At 42.0% G+C, this 25,700-nt stretch overlaps 1 protein-coding gene across 1 annotated transcript; it reads right to left on the minus strand.

Moving 5' to 3' along the window:
• Positions 1-16,605: 16,605 nt before the first annotated feature.
• AKAIN1 (A-kinase anchor inhibitor 1) lies at positions 16,606-25,175 on the minus strand. Its single transcript, XM_063450457.1, has 2 exons — positions 24,918-25,175; positions 16,606-17,161 (listed from the first exon to the last, which is right to left on the minus strand). The coding sequence occupies exons 1-2, from the start codon at positions 24,931-24,933 to the stop codon at positions 16,980-16,982; spliced, it is 198 nt and encodes a 65-aa protein (XP_063306527.1). The 5' UTR covers positions 24,934-25,175; the 3' UTR covers positions 16,606-16,979.
• Positions 25,176-25,700: the final 525 nt, after the last annotated feature.

The following is a 25,700-nucleotide window of genomic DNA, read 5'->3' on the forward strand; positions in this document are numbered from 1 at the left end:
TCTCTCTTGTGTCTCTTTCTCTCTCGTGTCTCTTTCTCTCTCTCTTGTGTCTCTTTCTCTCTCTCTTGTGTCTCTTTCTCTCTCTCGTGTCTCTTTCTCTCTCTCGTGTCTATTTATCTTTCTCTTGTGTCTCTTTCTCTCTCGTGTCTCTTTCTCTCTTGTGTCTCTTTCGTCCTCTCGTGTGTCTCTTTCTCTCTCTCTCTTGTGTCTTTCTCTTTCTTGTGTCTCTTTTTCTCTCGCTTGTCTCTCTCTCTCTCGTGTCTCTTTCTCTCTCTCTTTCTGTGTCTCTTTCTCTCTCTTTCTCTCTCTTTCTGTGTCTCTTTCTCTCTCTTTCTGTGTCTCTTTCTCTCTCTTTCTGTGTCTCTTTCTCTCTCTTTCTGTGTCTCTTTCTCTCTCTCTTGGGTCTCTTTCTCTCTTGGGTCTCTTTCTCTCTCTCTTGGGTCTCTTTCTTTCTCTCTTGGGTCTCTTTCTTTCTCTCTTGGGTCTCTTTCTCTCTTTCTGGCTCTCTTTTTCTCTCTCTTTCTGGGTCACTTTTTCTCTCTCTTTCTGGGTCACTTTTTCTCTCTCTTTCTGGGTCTCTTTTTCTCTCTCTTTCTGGGTCTCTTTTTCTCTCTCTTTCTGGGTCTCTTTCTCTCTCTCTCTCTGGGTCTCTTTCTCTCTCTCTCTCTCTTTCTCTCTCTCTCTTTCTGGGTCTCTTTCTCTCTCTCTTTCTGGGTCTCTCTTTCTCTCTCTCTGGGTCTCTTTCTCTCTCTCTGGGTCTCTTTCTCTCTCTCTGGGTCTCTTTCTCTCTCTCTCTCTTTCTGGGTCTCTTTCTCTCTCTCTCTCTCTTTCTGGGTCTCTTTCTCTCTCTCTTTCTGGGTCTCTTTCTCTCTCTCTCTTTCTGGGTCTCTTTCTCTCTCTCTTTCGCTGTCTCTTTCTCCCCCCCAATTTACCTTAGAGGAGTCAGGGGACCGGCCGTGTTCCACGCTGGAGCTGCCGGGCTGCAGCCTCGCCGGACCGGCGGCACTCCTAATGCTGAGGACTGAAGGAGGAGGGAGCATGTCTCTCTACCATGCTCCCTCGCGGTTCCCACAATTCACAGCAGCTGCTGCTGTGAATTGTGGGAACCGCGAGGGAGCATGGTAGAGAGACATGCTCCCTCCTCCTTCAGTCCTCAGCATTAGGAGTGCTGGCGAGGCTGCAGCCCGGCTGCTCCAGTGTGGAGCACGGCCGGCCCCCTCTAAGTGTGCCACCGGACCGGCCACCCGGTGGCACATACCTGCGCAGCCCCCAGATGCCGCGGCCCACCTGGAAATTTCCCGGTATCCCGGTGGGCCAGTCCGGCCCTGTTCTTGATGGCACTTATGTGAGCCCTTCTGATGGGGCCATCTTGTGAGGTGTAAAAATATAACTGCCATAATGATTTGCCAGCATTTAGAATGTGAAAGAATTGAGGAAGCTACAGTTCTACAAGATCTAGGGCTATACAGTTTGCGCACCCATGCAAACTAAAGAGTGTGACTAGCACTAGTGACAGAAGACTATCCTACTTTAAAATGGGTGCTCTTGCACCACTTTGAAAGGGAAATTGGCATGGGTCTACTTGTGTTCTTTCCTGTGCAAGGCTTCATTAAAAGGCAATTAAATATAATATTTGTGTGACAGTAAAGATTATAATCAGACTACTAGTAAGAGTTCTGGGCTCCATCGAAACAACAAGATTAGATTTCTGAGCGCCCGGTTAGTTTAATTATCCTACTTTGAATTCAATAAGTATGGATGTTTCATTGTTGTTGTTTTTTCAGATTAGATGTGTCTTGCTGTTACTTAGAACACATTTGTCACAGTATTTTGCATTATCAGAAAATATCTACATATCCTGTTATTCATTTAATTAGACAATGATTGTATTATTGCCATAACCTGAAAAGAACACATACTTTAATCAGGAAGGAAGACAGTCGTTAATTCTACCTTAACCACATTCAAAGCCAATAATTTATTCTTAATAATGCAGCATTTTCAAAGCAAGCTGGTAATTCATCAATTGAACAATATTCTTGTCTTTAAAACTACTGGGCATATCCATTGGGGAATTTTACTTATCTAAACTTAGAATAGTGACTTGGTTGTGTTTTAGTAGAATATCTATATGCGACCTTTGAAATTGTGTAAAATATTTAGTCCAACTGGGATTACTTTTACATTTTAAAATTGCCTAGATAAAATTACAGTAAATATTGGGCTGGACTCACTCTATTAGCAGAGATAAGCTTAACTCCAGTTATTGTATAGCAATGGTCCCCTGAGGTCTATGAGAAAGCTGTTATTCAATAACCAGAGTTCCATTTATCTCTCTTAACAGAATATAGTACATAGAGTGGCCTGTGTAATGTGCAGTTCATACAATAAGTTAGGTTCTTTCATAAGAGTTATGCATATCTTAGATAACTGAATATCAGTTGCCCCATAGATGTCAGTGGAAGAACTGACACCAGTTAGTAGCAGGGCCGGTGCTTCCTATAAGGCGAACTAGGCAGCCACCCAGGGCGCCTCATAGGAGGGGGCGCCCTACTTCTAATGCTGCAGCTGCCTGAGCGCTCTACACCGCCCCTGGTTACTAGAGTTATATTTATCTATTGTAATAGATTCCAGACATAAATTGTTTTGTAATTTTTTATAATTTAGTTGAATAATGAATAGAACTTCTTTTACCCTTGGAAGGAATTCAAATTCAAATTAAGTCTATGGACTGGGTAAAAGGGTGGACCACTGATGCAAATCACATAACCAGAACTGCCAAAAGGGGCGAGCATACCCACAAAGGGGGCATGTCTGTGTACCCATGTCTCCCAGTCCCCTGGTGTCTGCGTCCCCATGTCTGCCAGTGTCCCCATGCCACTAGGATACTAGGGGACATTGGGACACTGGGACACATGGGGACACTGAGATACTAGGGAACACTGGGAGACCTGGGGACACAGACACTTGAGGACACTGGGCGATCTGGGGACACTGGGAAACTTTAAGACATAAGGGGACACTGGGAGACATGGGGCATTGAGACACTGGGATACATAGGGGACACTGTGATACATAGGGGACACTGGAGACTTGATAAATACCTGGGTACAGGTCAAAACATTGCAGTGTCCAATAAACCTGCTTAAATCTATCACAGTGAGTGCCTGAGATTTTTTTCTTTTACACTAGGGGACACTGAGACACTTGGGGGTACTGTAAGACATGGGGACACTGGGAGACTAGGGGACACTGAGACACTAAGGACACTGAGACACTACGGACACTGAGAGACACCAGGAACACTGGGAGACAAGGGCCACTGAGACACTGTGATACGTAGGGGACACTGGAGACTTGATAAAGACCTGGGTACAGGACGATACGTTGCGGTGTCCAATAAACCTGCTTAAATCTATCACAGTGAGCACCTGGGTTTTTTTCTTTTATGCTAGGGGACACTGAAACACTGGGAGACATGGGGACACTGGGAAACATTGGGACACTGAGACACTGGGAGACTAGGGGACTTTGGGAGACTAGGAAACACTGAGACACTAGGGACACTGGCACACTACCGACACTGAGAGACACCAGGGACACATGGGGAAACTGAAATACTAGGGACACTGGCTGGGAGACATGGAGACACTGGGAGTGCCCCATGTCTTCTAGGTCTAAAAGTCGTACAGTGTCCCCATGTCTCTTAGTGTCCCCTAGTGTCTCAGTGTCCCCATGTCGCCCAGTGTCCCATAGTGTTTGTATCCCCATGTCTCCCAGTGTCCCTCAGAGTCTGTGTCCCCATATCTCCCAGACACATTGGAACACTGTGAGACATGGGGACACTGGGAGACTAGGGGACTTTGGGAGACTAGGGACATAGACACTAGGGACACTGAGAGACATGGAGACAGTGAGAAACATGGGGACACTGAGAGACATGGAGACACTGGCTGGGAGACATGGGGACACTGAGAGACTAGGGGCCACTGTGTCCCTAGTGTCTCAGAGTCCCCATGTTCCCTTAGTGTCTCAGTGTCCCCATGTCTCTCAGTGTCTTAATGTCTTAGTGTCCCTAAGTCTCTCACCGTCCCCATGTCTCAATGTTTCCCCTAGTATCTCAGTGTCCTCAGTTCTCCCAGTGCCCCCTAGTGTCTCAGTGTCACCAAGTGTCCCTTTGTCTCTCACAGTTTCCCCTAGTGTCTCAGTGCCCCCTAGTGTCTCAGTGCCCCCATGTCTCACAGTGTCCCCATGTGTCTCAGTGTCCCCGAGTGTCTCCAAGTGCCTGTGTCCCCATGTGTCCCTGCAGCCTTTCCCCCCATCGTGAGCTGACCTGAGCTGTTGACTGTCCCTGCAGGCCCCGAGCTGCTGTCTGGACTCTCTGTGCAGAGCTGCTCCCCGCAGATCAGTGAGTAGAGCAGGGAGGGAGATGCTGTAACTTCTTATCCCTGCCTCTCTCCACACACACACACACACAGTGACCCCTACTGGCTGATGCTGGTATTGCAGAATAATCTCTGCAGCTCCATCAGCCCCTATGTTAATCCGGCCCTGGTTATAGTTAAATATGACTATTGGCTGGCCGCCATGTATGAATGTAGTATGAAAGGATTGTGTCTTAGTATTGACTTTTAGATATCTGGTAATAATTCTACTTATTATTGTCACAATGTATGTATGTATTTTATACATGCTTTGTATTGTTAAAAACAAGATTATTTTTTCTAATAATGTGATAATAAATAAAAATAAAAATAAAACTACTAAATGAAAATAACTTGTCCTCGTTCAATTGTAGAATTACGATGTTTAGCCATTCATGTTCCTAAGTGTTAGTTTATCATGACATTCAGGAAACATTCCCATAACTACAATAACCTGAAAAACCAGTCCATTTAATCTGTTTGGCACCGACAAGCTTTAAAGGTTTATTTTCAGGCACTGCCCACAATGAATGCTTCTGTAAGTTCCGTTCAGCTGGTATCATTATCTCTGGCATTTGGCAATGATTCAACCTAGCAGTTCTAAGTGGATACAAAGGTTGCTCCGAACCAGATTACAAGCTTCATATTTGCTAGCATTGACCAGTTTTGCAAGTAGTATGGAATCATCTCAGTGATACAAGCATTCTTCAAGTGTCAGAAAAACCTCTATTAGAAATATTTCCAAATAGAATGCCATGTTGTTGGTTAAATTAAAGTAGGTGCATTTTATTACATACTAAAAGTAAAGAATGGGCCATTACATTTGAATAATTTGTCCCTGGGGTAATTTCATTTCAAATCTGGATGCCTGTCAGAAAAACAACAAACCTGGTAGACATTGGAAAGGTGAGGCAAAGTTTCTCTCTGAATATTTGTGACTGCTATAATCGCTGTAAGTTAAGAAGTAGATGTTTTTCACCCAATATTAAATCAGGAAATTATCTTCATTTAACAATCAGTCTTCAACAAATCGTTTAAGCCAATGAGTTCAGTTGAGTTCTGAAATTATGTGTCCTTGCTCAAGCCTCTGTTGTGTAATCGTTACACCAAATGCGTGCCTGTCAATGGTCGGGACGAGTATGAGATTCAATCTATTGTGGACTCAAGGTGGTCGCATGGGGTGTTACAGTATTTAATTAATTGGAGGGGTTATGGAACGGAAGAGCGTTTGTGGGTTCCTGCCTCTGACGTTCATGCTGCTAGGCTGCTGCGTGCTTTTCATGTCTGGTTTCCCAAAAAGCTGTTTTCGGGGAGGAGGTACTGTCACGCCACCCGCCGGGCACGCTCATGCCAAAGAGTGGTATGGGTCCTGGTGGGCACACATCATTGTGGCGGCATTCCCACACATACTTACACGGGCTGCAGGCAACCACCGGGCCCGCTCATGCACGGGAGCGGACTGGGACCCGGCGGGCACATCTCATTGTTGTGGCATTCCCACGTGGTAATGGGAATGCCGCCTATCACTTACCTCTTCCTGTGATGCCTCAGGCCTCACTGACAGGAACTCCTCCCCTTTACACAGCGGCCAGGTCTGTAATCATTAGAAATGCCAGCTGCTGCAAGTTAGAACCTTTTAAGGGTTTTGTTATTAAACCTTATAGTGCCATACCATTTGGATCATGTGGGTGATGTCACACACACACGTTCACTATCACATACTTCCCTGCAGCCAATCATGGAGAACCTTAGGCTATTTAAACCTTTTTTGTCCATTTCTCGGTGCCCTGTCGCGGTTTCCATTCTGGTTATCTAAGAGCGCATTTCTGGTACTGATTCTTGTGTATTTTGACCTTGGATTTCCTACTGACTATCCGATCTCTGTATTCCTTGACCTTTGGCTTGGCTCCTGACTATTGTGGCTTCTATATTCCTCGACCTTTCCTTAATCCCTATGCACATCTAGACAAATGGAGGTCATCTAGCTGCTCCAATAGCCATTGGAGGGAATGCCCACCTGCCAACGTCAAGGCAGACCCCCCTAAGCGGGTCCTAACACTGACCCTTCAGCCTGCTTCCTTGAGCTTCTGGCAAAGATATCTCTAATGAGACAGAAAGGGGTATTTTTTATATACACCCCTATACTTATTAACCCTTAATAGGGAACACATGGGATGGGCAGCAGCATTGTAACCAGGCTGTGTGATACAAAGTAAATACAAATACAAAAAGAGAAGTCCTGCGCTTAGTCCCATTACTGCTGGGCCAGCAGCAACGACTACAATACACATCAGCCCCAATATATAGTAAAAAACAAAGAAAATAAAATGTTACCTGCGCCCTCAAGGAAGCAGGCTGAAGGGTCAGTGTTAGGACCCGCTTAGGGGGGGTCTGCCTTGACGTTGGCAGGCGGGCATTCCCTCCAATGGCCATTGGAGCAGCTAGATGGCCTCCATTTGTCTAGATGTGCATAGGGATTAGGGAGAGGGTGCAGGTAACATTTTCTTTTCTTTGGTTTTTACTATATATTGGGGCTGATGTGTATTGTAGTCGTTGCTGCTGGCCCAGCAGTAATGGGACTAAGCGCAGGACTTCTCTTTTTGTATTTGTATTCCTCGACCTTTGGCTTGTTAATAGTTTCCGTGATTACCGTGTTCTTGTCCACAGCCTGTCTTTTGTTTTTTCCTTATATACGTTAAATCTGCCCATTCTAAGGCCCGGCAATACGTCTTAGGGTTTTCTTTATTTTTTTACTTAAGTTCTACATGTTGGGCATTAGTTTATCCTGACAGCAGCAAAATAACTCCTTTCAGCAAGGTCAAGGGTACCCAACCCAGTCATCAAGAACCCCCTACCAGTCCAGAATTTAGGGATTACCCTGTTGTGTCTAAAGTATTTTTGTGTTTTTGTTCTTTTCTAAAAACACCTTAGTCACAACTGGATAATCCCTAAATCCTGGACTGTTCAGGGATACTTGAGGACTGGGTTGGGAACCACTGAGCTAGGTGCTTAAAAAATGCATTTGCACAGTCAGGAGTAGGGGATGCCCTAGACAGTAACATGAATGGACATTGTGAAAATGCATTCTAAAACTCTGGCTGCTCCTTATCAGCCTGGCTACCTCAACACTTTTCAAGAGATAGAGAGGTAGGTATGCAGCTTAAATCCCCAAATGTATGTAAAGTATTAATGCATAAATTAAAATTTTGTGAATGTGCATATATTTTTTAAGTATCCCTAATTTGTACACAAAGTTGATGTTTTATCTTCCTTACGTTTTACTTAAGCATTCAATGTTACAGGTAAGTATTATGCCATATATATATATATATATATATATATTTTTTTTTTTTCTTAAATGAAAAGAACTAAGCTGTGAAATGTTTAAACATTGGGCACAGTAGATGGGCCAAATGGTTCTTATATGCCGTCTCATTCTATGTTTCTATGTTTAAAGGCATATTACTACATAAACATGGAAGATGTTATACATAATTAACTCCATCATTGTCCAGCTCTTTACACAAAAAGTGTAACATGTGTAATATTTATTTGAAACATGAGCTACATGGCTAACATATTACATATGGACTAACAACATATGGACAAAACAACATATTTTTAGGCATATTTCTTATGACTCAGAGGTTCTTAAGTAATAGAATTACATACATTTCTAGGTTTTTGTTTATCATTCATTCAAGCATCTTTTGTAGAAACATGTGTGGTTTTAAAAACACCAGAACCAATGATGTAACAGTAAAAAAAAAATCCCTCTTCATTAGGCAGAGATACTGAGCAGTACATCAGTGGATAGTTTCATGTCCATGCCAGATGAGGTCTTACATAGGAGACATGGTTCAAGTAAGTGAGAGCGTTTTCCTTCATTGGTAGAGAAGAGGTCAGAGGAACACTTTCTACCTTTTTGTTTTAACCACTATCTAATTATCTAGATTAGTGGTTCCAAAACTAGTCCTCATGACCCAGCAACAGTCCAGGTTTTGATTGAATTTGATTGAAATCAAAAATGGAAAATACATAAATCCTGGATTGTTGCTGGGCCATGAGGCATGGTTTAGGAACCACTGCTCTAAAGCAAAATAAACTCTACCTATTCTCTTCATCTTTCTAATGCGGATGCATTCTCTAGACTTCCATTGAAAATGGATTCACAATTAACTACCGCAGAAAGATCTACAATATATTGAGGTGATAACAGCCAGAGAAATTGCACAGGAGACAATCAAGGACTCTTTGCTGAGGAAAATACTTATTTTTGTACGCAAGAGTTGGCCACTAAAGACTCCAATACATCTCAAGTCATTCCAAACAAGAGTTCAGGAGTTATCAATTTGAGATGGCTGCTTAGTCTGGGAAGAAAGGGTGGTTATTCCTTTTGTGTTACAACAACAGATTCTTGAAATTTTACATGCAGGTCATCTTGGCATAGTCCGCATGAAGCAGAAGGCAAGAGGTCATGTATGGTGAACAACCATTGATGAGGATATTGCATGTTATGTTTCAGGTTGCACTGGTTGTGCACAAGCACAGCGTGACTTGCCACATGGTGCTGTACAACCTTGGACCTGGCCTCTAACACCATGGCAGAGAATTCACATAGACTTTGCTGAACCAGTGGAAAATAAAATGTATCTGATTGTGGTAGATGCACATTCTAAATGGCCAGAAGTTCTATTCATGTCGCAGACCACTGCAGAAGCTACTGTTAAAGCATTACAGAAACTATTTGCAACATTTGGCTTGCCCAGAGTGCTTGTTTCAGATAATGGACCGCAGTTTGTTTCTGGACAATTTCAGGCTTTTCTTAAGGAAAACGGTATTCGGCATCATCGTACAGCACCGTATTATCCTGCTACTAATGGTCAAGCAGAATGTTTTGTTCAAACGTTAAAGGGTTTTCTGAGAAGTCTGAAAGCAGAAGGAAAGAGACCTGAACATCATTTGTCTGAGTTCCTTCTACAGTATCGAAATACACCTCATACAACCACTGGACATCCTCCAGCATGCCTTGTGTTAGGCCATGAACTCAGGACAAAGTTGTATCTGCTAAAACCAGAGATTCAACAAAGGATCATCCAGCAACAATCGAAGATGCAAGTCGGAAAAGCAGGCCATTGTTACCAGACAGGGGATTCTGTTTGGATGTGTGTATATCATCAGGAGAATCGTTGGAAAGAAGCAGTGATAAAGGAAGTTCTGGGGCCGGCGCACTATAAAGTTCTAACCTCAGATGGATGCTACACACGGAGACATACAAATCAACTTCGACCACGTATAACAGACAACCTATCAAAGTGGGTAGGGCCACTCATGCAACCAGACACTGATATCTGGCATGGAGTCTGGCATGATGACATTTCTGAAGTCTGCAATGCACCTGGTACAGAGGCTCATGATGTAATAGGGGATGATTTGGAGGAAATACCCCATGAAACTCAGGAACAAGAACTGCCAAGCCACAGTTCAAGTAACCATGTGTCAGGATCGGGACAGGGATCCAACACGCAGCGTACAAACAGTAGCCAGATACGTATACCGGACCTTAGAATGGCCGGACTAACGTAAGTAGTACTGTAGAGAATAGTCAAAGACAAGCCGAGGTCGAGGGTAACAGAAGACAGGTGAGCGAGAGACAAGCCGAATCAAGGGTACAGAGGTAAGCAGAGTAGGATAAACAAGCCGGGTCAAAACCAAAAGGAATAAGCAGAATACAAGCACTGAGTGACTAGAACAAGCTAGAACCACGACAGGGCAATGAGCTAAAGAAAGAAGCTCCGTTAAATACCCTGTTCAGGAAAGTAACCACGCCTCCGAGGCGTCCTGATTGGTCCTGCAGCAATTGACTGACAGGTCGTTCCGGGTAGTGTCCTGCCGTCGACTTCCGGTCGTGATGCTGTAAAAGGCAGTCACTCCCTCGCGGCCGGCTTAACATGACCGGATAGACCGCGAGGAAGGAAGCCATCAGACCGTCTGGATGGAGGAACGGCTAAGTCTCTACCTCTTTCGGAGGTAGAGACCACAGGTACCCTGACAGTACCCCCCCTCTCAGATACGCCCACCGGGCGGAAGACACCAGGGCAAGAAGGGAAGCGAGAGTGAAACGCCCTGCGGAGACGGGGAGCATGCACCTCCTCCTGAGGTACCCAACTTCTCTCCTCAGGACCATAACCTTTCCAATCGACCAGATATTGCAATTTCCCCCGGGAGATTCGAGAATCAACGATGGAATTGACCTCATACTCCTACTGACCCTCCACCTGAACCGAGCGAGGAGGGGCGATCGCGGAGGAGAACCTGTTACATATTAGAGGTTTTAGCAAAGAAACATGAAATGAATTAGGGATGCGTAAGGCATTAGGCAATGCTAAACGATAAGCAACTGGGTTAATTTGAGACAGAACCCTGTAAGGTCCAATATATCGAGGAGCAAACTTCATGGACGGCACTTTTAACCGAATGTTTCTGGTACTTAACCATACTCTATCGCCTGGAACAAACACCGGTGCTGCCCTTCTACGTTTGTCAGCATGTTTTTTAACCAGCATAGAATTGTGCAGCAGGATTTGTCGAGTTTGATCCCACAACTTCCTTAAATTGGCCACATGAACATCCACCGACGGTACCCCTTGAGAAGAAGACTCCGAAGGAAGGATGGAGGGATGAAAGCCATAATTCAAGAAAAAAGGGCTAGAATGCGTAGAATCACAAATGAGATTGTTATGTGCAAACTCCGCCCAAGGAATCAAACCGACCCAATCGTCCTGGTGTTCCGAAACGAAACAACGTAAATATTGTTCAACTTTTTGGTTTGTGCGTTCAGCAGCTCCATTGGACTGAGGATGATAAGCAGAGGAGAAATTCAATTTGATGCCTAGTTGGAAGCAGAAAGATTTCCAAAAGCGGGAAACAAATTGGGAGCCTCTGTCAGAGACAATTTGGGAAGGTATCCCATGCAAACGGAAAATCTCCCTAGCGAATATCTCCGCTAATTCGGGCGAAGATGGTAGTTTAGGTAAGGGAATTAAGTGAGCCATTTTAGTAAATCTGTCCACCACAGTGAGGATGACAGTCTGCTTTTTAGAGATAGGCAAATCAACAATGAAGTCCATAGCCAGGCAGGACCAAGGCTTCTCAGGAACTTCTAAAGGGTGCAGAAATCCGCATGGAAGCGAATGAGGTAGCTTGGTCTTGGTACAAACCTCACATGCCCCGATGAATTCTTTAATATCTTTACGTAAGTCAGGCCACCAAAAATCTTTAGAGACCAGAGCATATGTTTTGCGGATGCCAGGATGCCCAGCCACTTTGCTGTTATGGAGAAAGCGTAGCACCTCCAGTTGGAGAGCGGCAGGAACGAAGTGTCGATCCCCAGGAGTCTGTTTGGGTGCCAAATGCTGAAACTTCATGATCTCGGAAAGCAATGGAGAGTGAATCCTGAGATTCGTGTTTGCGATGATATTCCCCTTAGGAACTATGGAGGACAGGACTGGTTCAGTTATAGTGGATGGTTCATATTGACGAGACAGAGCATCAGCTTTGGAGTTCTTAGAACCAGGTCTATAAGTGAGTACATAATTAAAGTGAGTGAGAAACAATGACCAGCGAGCCTGTCTGGCGGATAAGCGCTTAGCCTCCCCAATATAAGACAAGTTCTTATGATCCGTTAAAATAGTAACAGGGTGTAATGTCCCTTCCAGTAAATGTCTCCACTCCTTTAAAGCCTTAATGACCGCTAAGAGTTCCCTCTCCCCGATGTCATATCTGCTCTCAGGCCCAGATAATTTCTTAGAGAAGAAACCACAAGGGTGTAACGGTTTGTCCACCCCTAACCTTTGAGACAGAACAGCCCCAACTCCTGTCTCAGAGGCATCGACCTCGAGCAAGAAAGGCAGAGTAGTATCAGGATGGACTAGAATGGGAGCCGAGGCAAAAAGTTCCTTGAGAGTCTTGAAAGCAACGAGAGCTTCCTTAGACCAGATCTTAGTAACAGCCCCTTGTTTGGTCATATTGGTAATAGGCGCAATGATAGAGGAGTATCCCTTAATGAAGCGCCTATAGTAGTTGGAAAAACCAATAAACCTTTGGATAGCCTTGAGTCCTTTGGGCAAAGGCCAGTCTAAAATGGATTGGAGCTTTTCAGGATCCATTTTAAAACCTTCCCCAAAAATCACATACCCAAGAAAGTCTGTCTGAGACTGATCAAAACTGCACTTCTCCAATTTGCAGTATAGACCATGTTGCAGAAGTTTGTGTAATACCTTTCTGACCTGTCTATGGTGAGTCTCAATCTCCTTAGAGTGTATTAGTATGTCGTCCAGGTAAACAATAACACAATCATGTTGAAACTCCCTAAGTACCTCATTAATCAAATCTTGAAATACTGCAGGAGCATTGCAAAGTCCAAATGGCATAACCGTGTATTCGTAGTGACCATACCGGGTATTGAATGCCGTCATCCACTCATGACCATGCTGGATTCTCACCAAATTGTATGCCCCTCGGAGATCTAACTTAGTGAAGATTTTGGAGCCCTTAAGACGATCAAATAACTCGGTAATCAGTGGGATAGGATAGGCATTTCTGACAGTTATTTTATTCAAGCCTCGGTAATCGATACAAGGTCTCAGCGTGCCATCCTTTTTCTTAATGAAAAAGAACCCAGCCCCGGCCGGAGAAGAAGACCTCCTAATGAATTCCTTTTCTAAATTCTCCCGAATATACTCCTCTAGAACCGAGTTTTCCTGAACAGACAAAGGATATACATGACCCCTCGGAGGCATAGTCCCGGGTAGAAGCTTAATTTTACAATCAAATGTCCTGTGGGGCGGTTAAAGAATCTGCATTCTTCTTGTCAAATACTGCCTTTAAGTCTAGGTAAAGGTCTGGTATCTGTCCTTCTGTGGACTGAGTAGGATTCTCCGGTATGTTAATGTTAGCTAATGGAGAAACCTTGCCTAAACACCTTTCCTGGCAGCCCTGGCCCCACGAGAGTATCTCCCCTAACTCCCAATCGATAATAGGGTTATGTTTCTTCAACCATGGGTACCCCAGAACTATGGGAACGGAAGGGGACGAAATGAGCAAAAGAGATAAATTCTCCACGTGTAGGATACCAACATTTAAAATAATGGGTATGGTTTCACGAAAGATAACAGGATCTAGTAGTGGTCTACCATCTATGGCCTCAACGGCCAAGGGTGTCTCCCTTAGCTGGGATGGGAAATTGTTTTTAATAGCAAAGGCTTGGTCTATAAAATTCTCAGCAGCACCGGAATCTATCAAAGCCATAGCCCTGACTACTTCCTTCTCCCAAGTTAAGGAAACTGGTAGCAGAAGCCTGTGATCTTTATAATTAGGAGTAGAGGACAAAATAGAAACACCCAAGGCCTGTCCTCTAGAGAGACTTAGGTGCGAGCGTTTCCCGGACGGTTAGAACAGTTCGAGAGTAAGTGACATTTGGCTCCACAATACATACACAAACCTTCTCTTCTCCTGTACTGTCTTTCCTCCTCAGAGAGGCGGGTATACCCTATCTGCATAGGTTCAGGAAGCAAAGATACTGTGGAGTCAGGACTTGGAAAAGCGGGGGCTAACCTAAAAGAAGGTCTCCGATTCCTCTCTCGAGTGTTCTGTCTCTCTCTTAAACGTTCATCTATACGAGAGATGAACGAAATTAAGTCTTCTAAATTTTCAGGGAGTTCTCTAGTAGCAACCTCATCAAGGATTACATCAGATAGGCCATTCAAAAATACATCCATATACGCCTGCTCATTCCACTTGACTTCTGACGCCAGAGACCTGAACTCTAGTGCATAATCCACAAGTGTTCGGTTCTCCTGTCTCAGGTGCAACAGTAATCTGGCTGCATTCACCTTTCTACCTGGAGGGTCAAATGTTCTTCTAAAAGCAGCTACAAATGCATTATAGTTATACACTAATGGGTTATCGTTTTCCCATAATGGGTTGGCCCATCTCAGAGCCTTCTCAATAAGTAGGGTGATAATAAATCCTACCTTTGCCCTATCTGTAGGATAGGAGCGAGGTTGCAATTCAAAGTGGATACTAATTTGATTTAAAAAACCACGACACTTCTCAGGAGCCCCACTATAGCGTACTGGGGGGTAATGCGAGAAGAAGCACCCAGTGTGGCTACCTCTAGACCTGAACTGACAGGAGAAATAGGGGTATTATGTATCTCCTCTGGTGGGTTATTGGCACGAGATAAAAGTGCCTGTAGCGCAAGCGCCATCTGATCCATTCTGTGATCCATGGCTTCAAACCTAGGATCAGGAGAAGCAAGCTGACTGTTTGTACTTGCAGGATCCATTGGCCCTGTCGTAATGTCAGGATCGGGACAGGGATCCAACACGCAGCGTACAAACAGTAGCCAGATACGTATACCGGACCTTAGAATGGCCGGACTAACGTAAGTAGTACTGTAGAGAATAGTCAAAGACAAGCCGAGGTCGAGGGTAACAGAAGACAGGTGAGCGAGAGACAAGCCGAATCAAGGGTACAGAGGTAAGCAGAGTAGGATAAACAAGCCGGGTCAAAACCAAAAGGAATAAGCAGAATACAAGCACTGAGTGACTAGAACAAGCTAGAACCACGACAGGGCAATGAGCTAAAGAAAGAAGCTCCGTTAAATACCCTGTTCAGGAAAGTAACCACGCCTCCGAGGCGTCCTGATTGGTCCTGCAGCAATTGACTGACAGGTCGTTCCGGGTAGTGTCCTGCCGTCGACTTCCGGTCGTGATGCTGTAAAAGGCAGTCACTCCCTCGCGGCCGGCTTAACATGACCGGATAGACCGCGAGGAAGGAAGCCATCAGACCGTCTGGATGGAGGAACGGCTAAGTCTCTACCTCTTTCGGAGGTAGAGACCACAGGTACCCTGACACCATGAAGGCTGTGGTCATGAAAATACTGGCCATTCAACAAGAGAGAGAAGGGCCACAAACCGCTGGCAACCAAAATATCCGTTAAGGGACTATAGTCGGAGAAACTCCACAGTGAGAAGGCAGAAATTGTATCCTAGTAGGAGTAGAATAAGCTGTCCTAAAAAAAAAGGTTGTAGATCTTGAAGATGATGGACAGAATGATGCAGATTAAGGACACATTTTTAAATAGTTATTTTATTATTGTTGACTTTTTACTATTTTGTTTTGTTTTCTTTGTTTGGTTGAGAAAGGAAGGAGATGTGATGTATGGGCTGTTAGGCTGTGAATGAGTGTGTGAGTGTATGTGTGTATGTATTGTGATGTATGGGCAGTTGGGCTGTGTATGAGTGTGTGAGTGTATGTATTGTGATGTATGGGCATTGGGCAGTTGGGCTGTTGTTGGCTGTGAATGATGCACTTCCTTTCTTTTGGTTCTTTACTTTCTGTTCCTGTTGGGAGTTGGTGGAATGTTGGAGGGATTTGAAATGGCGGCTGCAGAAACCCTGTGTAACAAGGCTGCAATATGAAGATGCTGTTATATATGTATTAATAAAGTGACTACTTCGTTATACAGGAATTATTGGCTGATTTGTACAAAACATCACAGCATGTAGCTACTATCATACGTATTTATAAACTATACACATACTATTAACATCATTTTGCTGCAAACATATTCCAAAGTGCTTTATAGTCATAATTATGAGAAAATATGTGCATCAATATTTTCATACTTAAGAATTATACTGTAAATAAATAAGTCAAGTATCTGTTTGTACGTTATACCGTTTTAATTTATCCTAAGCAGATCATAAACAAAAATATAAACCTGAAGATTTCCCAGAGTTTATTTTAGAGACCTTGCACTCTTCTTTTTTAAGTACAGAAACAGATAAACAAAACAAATAAAGTAAGACACCAATCTAAATGGTTTATATGTTGTAAATAAACATAACATGGACAAAGTAGGACAACAAGAAACAAACAATGGTGAAAGGGGGTGTCTATTCACAAACAGTGTGATATATTGCGAAACCCACCACCCCTTACTGATTGATAAATGGACCCCTTTTTAAAGCATAATTAAAAATAGAATAAGTGATTGACAATGGATTATAATTGTCAAACATTTACATACAAAGAACCAATGAAGAACATCAACTTACTTGTTTAAATATTGTAGATATAGGGACATTGAAAAAAAAATGTTGAGCATAATATATGTAATTGACAAAGAAATTATACTTTGAGGATCAGGAAAAACAATGAAATTGTGCAAAATAGCAGAGTCTTCCATACAAAACTATAACTCAGGAGAAACTTGTATGAAAAAGAATTGTGCATCCACTGCTTCCTTTTTTCATGAAGGTTATAAAGAGGCCCCATGTCAGGGTGAGTAATTCTCCAAACGCACAGAAAATGCTTCACAGCAGAGTGCTACTTTCAACAATAATAGTTCTACATTTGGATAATGCTTTGGTTTTCTTGATGATTATAATTACAGAGCTGGCGTTATTGTTAGGCTGGGCTGGGCTGCCATGTTGAAGCCATGTTGAAGCCTTCGAAAGGTAACCATTTTGACTTTGTTTCTTCCTTTCATTGTTTGTGTTTTATTTTGCTAGATGGTACCTCTTGACCTGCTCTTCTATTTGATTTCTTCTCTCCATGCTCCTCTTCTTGAGAGACTTGCTGAACTGCTTGCAGAATCACCTTTTCTACAATCTGTTTACTAGCATTTTGTAGCTTTACTTCCTCTGGCTCTTTTCCTGGTTTCTCCCCTAGAAAAAAAAATGGTTCATATGTTAAAAACGACAATTGCAATGTTGTAAATTTGCAAAATCAAAGTGATCAGCCTGGCAACAAAAGATCCACAATATAGGGCGTGGCCTGGCTACTCACGGAACTGGACGCGTGAGAGATCAGCTCCGTCGGGGGTAACCACAATACAGCGATTATAATAGCATACCCGAAGAAAAAACCCACTCATACCAGCACTGGTGAGCTCTACACCGACCATGTCACACCGATCAGCAAAAAAAACGAAACTCCGACCGGCGGAATTGAGAATCGCGGCACTCACACCACCGCGAGGTAAGCCTCAAAATGGCGCCGAAGGCCCAAACTCCCCTACAGCTTACTCTGAACGGAGTGACAGCACCTCAATTTCACTAGATCCCACAATGCCGGCATCAGAAACAGCCATGCACCGAATGATGCAAGACCTACAGAATAATCTGCAGGCTGAATTTTCTAAATTGGCCAGAGATGTCCGCGCGGACATAAAAGCGATATGTGAACGCACTTCCCAATTGGAAGAAAAGACGGAAGAAATAATCGCTGCACACAACAACCTAGCCTCAGGCTATGAAGCATTTGACACAAGACTGAATGCACTCGAGGCGAAAGTAGCGGATCATGAAGACCGTGACAGACGGAACAATGTCCGCCTGCGCGGTATCCCAGAAGAGATTATTCCCACTGAGCTCCAAAACTTCACCACGGAACTTTTCAAAACTTTATGCCCAGACCTCAAGGAAGAAGAACTGCACCTAGACAGGATACACCGACTACCGCGCCCTAAGTTTCTGGCCTCCACCGCTCCGCGAGACGTGCTAACGCGGGTACACTATTTTGTGGCCAAAGAAAAAATTATGAGGGCAGCGAGGAATCCGGGCACATTACCAGACAAATTTACGGGTATTCAACTGTTTACTGACCTGTCAGCGGCTACATTAGCGAAACGCAAGGCATTTACGCCCTTCACAGCAGCTCTACGGACTGCAGGAATCCAATATAAATGGGGGTACCCCACCCGCCTAATAATAAGAAAGAACGGGGTGGAACATCAAGTCCGCACAGTACAAGAAGGCATCCATCTTCTCGAAGAATGGAATCTCCCTATACCTGCGCATGAACGGGACGCCGAGGATGGGACTCATCGCCAACCACCACAGATGGTATCCAAAGACTGGTTCACAATATCCAATCACAAGTGAAGGACATTTCTCGTATTCTCCGGTACAGCTAACCTGTATTTTCGCAAACATCACCTGAGGATACGTGAGCATATACAACTGCTTAATCGTAGTATTTACACTTAGAGATTGTATTGATATATTGTATAGTTTTTGTTGACATATGCTTTTAGTTCTTCCTATGTCTGTTAACAATATTTGAAGGGTTGTGATAAGTAACTTAAATCCGAGAATATAGCGAGCTCGGAAAAGTAGGGTAAAACATATATAACGTATACCCTCCCCCCACTTGGCTCCACAGAGCCGCATACCTCTACAAGATGGCAGTCGCTTCAGATCTGCCAACCATGCTGTATATAGTTGCTTTCGAGCATTGGTTTAACCTATACCCTTCCCCCCCCTCCCTGAATCCCCCGAGGTATCCAGATACGACTTTAAACCTCCAAGTCAATCGGCACACAATGAAAATAGGGTATGTTGTTCAACCACATCGACCACACTTGATGTGCACACACTATAATTGTACCCACAGAAATAACCCATGGTGTGAAACCCATATTACAGCTAATTTTGGACTTTTTTGTACAAGGCCCGACATACCAGGCAACATATATGCAGAGGCAACACATTGTCACATTATCACCCATGACCGGTATCTACTCAATAATCTCCGACGGCACATTCTAGCACCTTCAGCGGCTTCTATCGCCCACAGATGACGACCCTTACTATATTTTCGCTAAATGCTAAGGGTCTTAACACCCCTCATAAAAGGAGACTGGCCCTGGCTGAAGCTACTAAATTTAAAGCCCAAATTGCGTTTTTTCAAGAAACCCACTTCCTCAAAACCAAAATGCCCAAATTCACCTCCACACAATTCCCCCTAGGGTTCCATTCTGGGTACACGAAGAAAAAGAGGGGCGTCTCTATTCTGATACACAAGGATGTTACCTTTAAGCTCCAAAAAACAATTAAAGACAAGGAAGGCAGGTTCCTTTTACTATGTTGCACTATAAATGAAGACCCATACACACTACTGAATATATATGGCCCGCATAACAATCAAAAAGACTTTCTGTCCAAAATCATATCCCTAGCTCGTAGATTCACCTGCACGAATCTAATCATAGGTGGTGACACTAATTTTATTCTCGACAGCAATGCCGACACAACCTCCGCACACAGTGTGCATCGAACGACCTCACGAAAACGTACTCTCCTTACACAGCAAATACGCCAGACGATCAATGATGCAGGCCTTATAGATATATGGAGGATACTACATCCCTCTGAAAAGGATTTTACCTTTCATTCGCAAGTATACAACTCATACTCCAGAATAGATAGGTTTTTGATACCCACTGCTCTGACCCGAAAAATTATCAATTCACAGATAGGGGTAATGACATGGTCAGACCATGCACCTGTGTTACTCACAATACAGGAACACTTCCCACACAAGGGTCAAGGCACATGGAGACTCAACGAAACGTTATTACACGACCCACACATAGTCAAAAGCATTGAAGATGATATCCACACCTTCTTTGATATAAATGATGCAAATGAGACATCCATAGCCACGAACTGGCAGGCCCACAAGGCCGTAATCAGGGGTAATTTAATCAAACATGCCAGCTATAGGAATAAGCAGAGAACTGCTAAATATACAAACCTCATACAACGAATAACGGAGTTAACTCACACGAACAAGTCGAACCCTTCCCAAGACCACTATGAAACTCTTAAATCTCTTCAAACACAATTAAGCGATATAGAGACAGAAAAAACTAATTATATTTTACACAAATTCCGACATAAATTTTTTGCGCATGGTAATAGATCAGGCGCTACACTAGCGGCGAAACTTAAAGAGCGTTCACCGAATGCCAAAATAGCCTACCTCCTAACAGCCGACAAACAAAAAATACTGCACCCGCAAAACATTGTGGACGAATTCGCTAAATATTATAGTATGTTGTACAACCTCAAAGACTCAGAGGGTACACATGTCCCCACCCCCGCCCAAGTCCAAGAGTTTTTATCCAAAATGACCTTACCTACTCTCACAGACGAGGAAATAGCACTGATCACGAGCGAATTCACAGAATCAGAAGTAGCGGCAGTGATAAAAAATCTGCCCACACACAAATCTCCAGGCCCAGACGGGTTTACAAACCTGTACTATCAAACGTTTACGAAAGCATTACTCCCACATATGACCCGGCTTATAAATCACTGTTACACCAACGGTTGTATGCCTAAAGAGATGCTTCAAGCGCATATCTCCACATTGCCGAAGCCAGGCAAACCTGCAGTCATATGCCCAAATTTTCGACCTATATCCCTTTTGAACTGTGACACTAAGATATACGCAAAACTTATAGCGGAGAGGCTGAAAGGGATCTTAACACGCATTGTACATAATGACCAAAAGATCCACAATATGCCATTAACTTCTTAAGAACCAATATTATTTCATGAGGCCTTCATGCCCTGTTAACAAATGACTCTATGCCCATATGGAGTGCCCTGTTTATTATTTATGCATTCTCTTCACCAATAAATGAGTGGCACATTCCATTTTAATGTAGGATTTTTGAAGGTTACTTTGTTGTTGCCGACTTATTCTGTCACTTGTCTTTCATGGGTTGATAAGGTCACTCATCCATGTATATATAGGGATGTTAAACTTTTATAAATGGTCTCTTTACTGGGAGCTTCAAAGTAACTTGATTTACTCTATTGTTGCCTACTTGTTTTTCATATCTTTTTGACAGATGCAGATATGTTATTGCAATTTGAGGAGGAGTAAAGACATGGCAGGGAATGACAATTTATAGAGGAGTGTCTATTTATTCAACATGTTAACCCGAATACACAAATTCACAGAGTTAAAACTAGAACAAGTGACTTTCACAATTAGATCTGGTATCATAAATAGAAAAGTAGGTTTCTGATAAAAATAAAAAACATTGTTATATCCGATGAAGGAACAACATGAATTTACCATAAAATTGTACATGTTTTGACTTCCTATTCATACTTCTTTGTTTCCCACTGCATTATCTTCTTGCAGGTGGTACAAGGAACAATCTGAAGCTGTTCACATATAAGAATATGGCTTCTGCTATCCAAATATGTGCAGGATAATTATGCTAGCATAGTTTGTTGTGCTATCATGTTGTAAATTCTTAACTGATTTTAAAGGTTATCACACTCTTAGGGCTATATTTCATTAAATGATATAAGCTTTTTTTTTAATAGTAGCAATGTTCCCATTCACTTCTATGGTTATATATATATATATATATATCAGCAGAGATTATACCCTCCCATAAAAAAAACTGATTAAGTCATTCTATGTTGAATGCAAGAGAGAGATTGAAAGACAGTGACTCAAAGCATGCAAAATGAAAAAGTCAAAGACTGAAAGAAAAACAAATGAAACAAATCAATTCGAGTTTACTGACAGACATGATTAGTGCAACCATATGCCCAATCCAGCAGTTTCCTAATGGTGTCATGAAGTACTACATGAGATACAAAGGAAGGTACACTCTTACTCCCAGTAGATCGCGAAGCAGCATTGGATATATGTCTCTGTTCACAGAGACCTTTGCAAATTATGTCATATTTCTAAATTATAGAGACCTCTATTAAGAAAGATAAGCTATTAATCCCTCTGAAACCAAAGGTACAACCCTCCTCCAATGTATATATATATATACATTATACATACAGGGTGTTTATTCCCAACTAACCATTAATTAACGAATGAGCTATTGTGATCATCATATGAATTTGTTAATAAAGAGTGACCGGAAGATTTGCTCTAAGGCACAAATGTAACATCTACAGTCTGTAGCACTTACTGTTGGATTTGCCCTTTCAGTATAATAATAAGTGTAACACTCTGGATGACTTACTAGTGCAATGACGGCTGACTGTGCCGTCTGCCAATTTTTTAGACTATATTTTTATGATGGTCAACCAGTCTAAATGACACAAATATCCACAACACCAATGCTGTCCTTCCCTCAGCTAGTGTGTAACATTTGGTGAAAAATATTAGCAGAATATTTTACTCTCAAGAGAGCAACTAAGCCCAGTAACGGAAATAGCTGAAGTTCCATAAATAAGTTTTACCTCTATGGGGCCACACTGTGCAAATGGCCATTGTGATTTGTTTTCTCCATACTGTTGGTGAATTTCTTGCCAAACTTTGGGAAATTCAATGATCACATCATATATTTTTAAAAATAATATCAGGAAGTATTACTTTACTGAGAGGGTAGTGGATGCATGGAATAGCCTTCCAGCTGAAGTGGTAGAGGTTAACACAGTAAAGGTGTTTAAGCATGCGTGGGATAGGCATAAGGTTATCCTAACTATAAGATAAGGCCAGGGACTAATTAAAAGTATTTTGAAATATTGGTCAGACTAGATGGGCCGAATGGTTCTTATCTGCCCTCACATTCTATGTTTCTATATTTAGGAAGTATAACACAGCAAAAAAAAAGGGAAGTGATTCAGTCAGGTTTCAAGAGATTGAAGCCCTGAATGATACTTGCTGAAACTAAGTAAATGTCACATACAATGAACCTGACAATGCAAAGTTCACATTGTTGGTTAAAGGTAATGTAGATATTTAATAAGGGCAATCATTCATTTGAAGCTTTTCAATTTAGTCATTAAACTACTGTTATTGATTTTTAACTTTTACACAATATTCACTGGAACTGCAAATATTTGTATATTTAAAACAAACATTGCAGAGCAGAGTGTATTAATAGTAATTTATACAAGGATAAGATTGAAGAGTGAAAATGGGCTACATTGTTAATGCAGTAAAGGTGGCAAATAACAATGCCTTTATACACTGAACTAGGGTCATATGGACACATCATAAACAACTAACTTTCTCAAACTCAAAAGGTCACAGCAATTACTTCTATCAATTTATTAATTCTTTAGTCTCAAATTTTGCTGACTCTTCCTAGAACCTCAGCTGAGGTGACACCAATGACAAATAGCTACCACAAGCAGTATCACTAATATCTGATTGTAATCAAATTTTGTAACTCAAAATGTTGTGTCCGTGACTTGCATGCCAGTGTATTTTCTATGTATTTAGTGGTGTTTTTCTTTAAAAATACTGATCTGATAAAATATTACAACACTGTAACCTTGAACACTGATGTAGAAATACAGTGTATTCTAATCTGAGTTCATTGGATTCAACACACTACATTAAAAAAAATAGACCAATGGTAATTCTGTATTTGCTTTTTACGCTGCAGACAAACATGATAATAATTACTGAAGTTTTCCACGTATTTTTCTAAAACTATGCAATAAGCACTGAATGTCACAATAGTTATTTTCATTTTCTTTTTTTTAAGTTTTAATAAAAATATCTCTGAAAATGTACTTAACATTCATCATTCACCCCTATACTGTGATAATATATTGTCAATGTCAAATGTGATCTTCTTTTTATGCAGCATAGCACTTCCACAAATTTGTGTACAATTTTCATAGTTCAATGTTTGACGCATCTGGGCTAGCTGATAAAAAGGATTAGAGACAGAATCCAAATATAAAAACTGTTGGAGTACTACAAGGCACACTCGGTATATATAACTACTAACAATATTATTTTGGGATACTGACATTCAGCTTACATTAAAGCGCTGTAAACCATGACCTATAACTTGCATGGATAATTAAGCAACACTGCAGACAAATTGGCACCTTCCCTTGTCTCTTGTTTCTCATTATCTATTCAGCCTACTTTTTCCATTACTAAAAATAAAGGATTACAAAAGAACATAGTGCCAGTAAATGATCAATGACAAAAAGAAAAGTGAATTCAAATGAAAATATTTCATTTAAACCTGGCTAGTTCTGTAAATTAACTGCACTGTTTATTCTAAAACTATACTTTCTCTAATATTATAAGAGAATACAAACTAAATCCATTTAGAACATGCACAATGTACAACTCCCTCATTGTTACAAAGTTTACAAATCTCTAACCAGAATAAAGTTAAACTCAGTGCACCCTAAATTCCCTGTCAGATCACCCTCTATTTCAATACATGAGAAATAATGTATCAATCACCAGTGAGCTAGCTGAGTTATTGGAATGTTAAACATGCTTTTTAATCAAGTCATTAAGCAGTTAAATTAAAGCAATACACAGCCCATGTTCCCTCTCATTAAAGCAGAGCACACTTACTCCTATGCATTGATGAACAGAGAGGGGATAGCACCTGATGTATGAGTGAGTTTTTCCTCTCCAGCAAATGATGGGTCTGTGTTTTTATTGTGCTGTGCTGGCCTCCCTCCACTGGGAGTCTGAATGATCACATGTACAGCTTCCAAGTCTGCAAAAAAAGGTTAGCTCCCTCTCTTTTTTCATTCAATCTCATTTTAAATGACCCTGTCCTTTACTGGAATACTGAAAAAAGGACATCGTTGCTTTTAATAATAATAAAAAAATAATTAAAAAAAATACATATGTAGGCCAGAATCATAACAGAGAGTACTTTACCTGGTGCATACACCATGACTTGGAATTTCTGTCTATGAGTCAGAAGAGCAAAGGAAACAAGACGTCCTGGAGTCTGCTCTCAGTGCAGAGAGAGCTCTCAATGACTTGTTTTCAGCACCTCGGACAGCTCTCAGCAAAGCCGCAGCCTGCAGACCCCTTACCTCTGTCTATCTCCTAGCTCCAGCACTTCCCCGACTAGTACTGCACGCTCTGGGGATCTCTGCCTTGATGCAAACAGCACCATCATGCTACAAAAAAATAAACACAAATCCTGTCTGTTTCTCTCCTGTATCTAAATGACAAAAAAAAGGTGATTGAAGAGATTAAACTGAGGGGAGCTTACGTTGATTGCACATGCCACAGTAAGGAAGAGAGCTAATTGTTTCTAATTATGCCAGTACACCAGCATGATGCAGTATGAGTCTCACTGCTTGGCATTTAAAGAGTTTTACTTCAATAGCATGATAAACCTCATAATATTGTTCACTGAGGACAATTAGTCAGCGTATTAACTATTAATGGGATTCTTTCCCGGGTACTTTATAGGGCTTTGTTCACTAAGTGCCGAGTCGTAGTGAATTGAAAAACAAATTGCAAAATTGAGGCTAAAATAAGCATTTTGTTACTAGAGCTGACTTGGAGAATTTTTTCAAACAATTGATTTTTGCCTATGATTTTTACTAATGTCACCCTAAACTTTTTTTAAAAATTTATTGTGAACATAGGAAAAACATAGCATAACATTTGTTTGAAAGATGGGGTGCATTGCTAGTACATAAATGT

The sequence above is a fragment of the Pelobates fuscus genome, chromosome 4, assembly GCF_036172605.1.
Source record: "Pelobates fuscus isolate aPelFus1 chromosome 4, aPelFus1.pri, whole genome shotgun sequence".
NCBI lineage: Eukaryota > Metazoa > Chordata > Amphibia > Anura > Pelobatidae > Pelobates > Pelobates fuscus.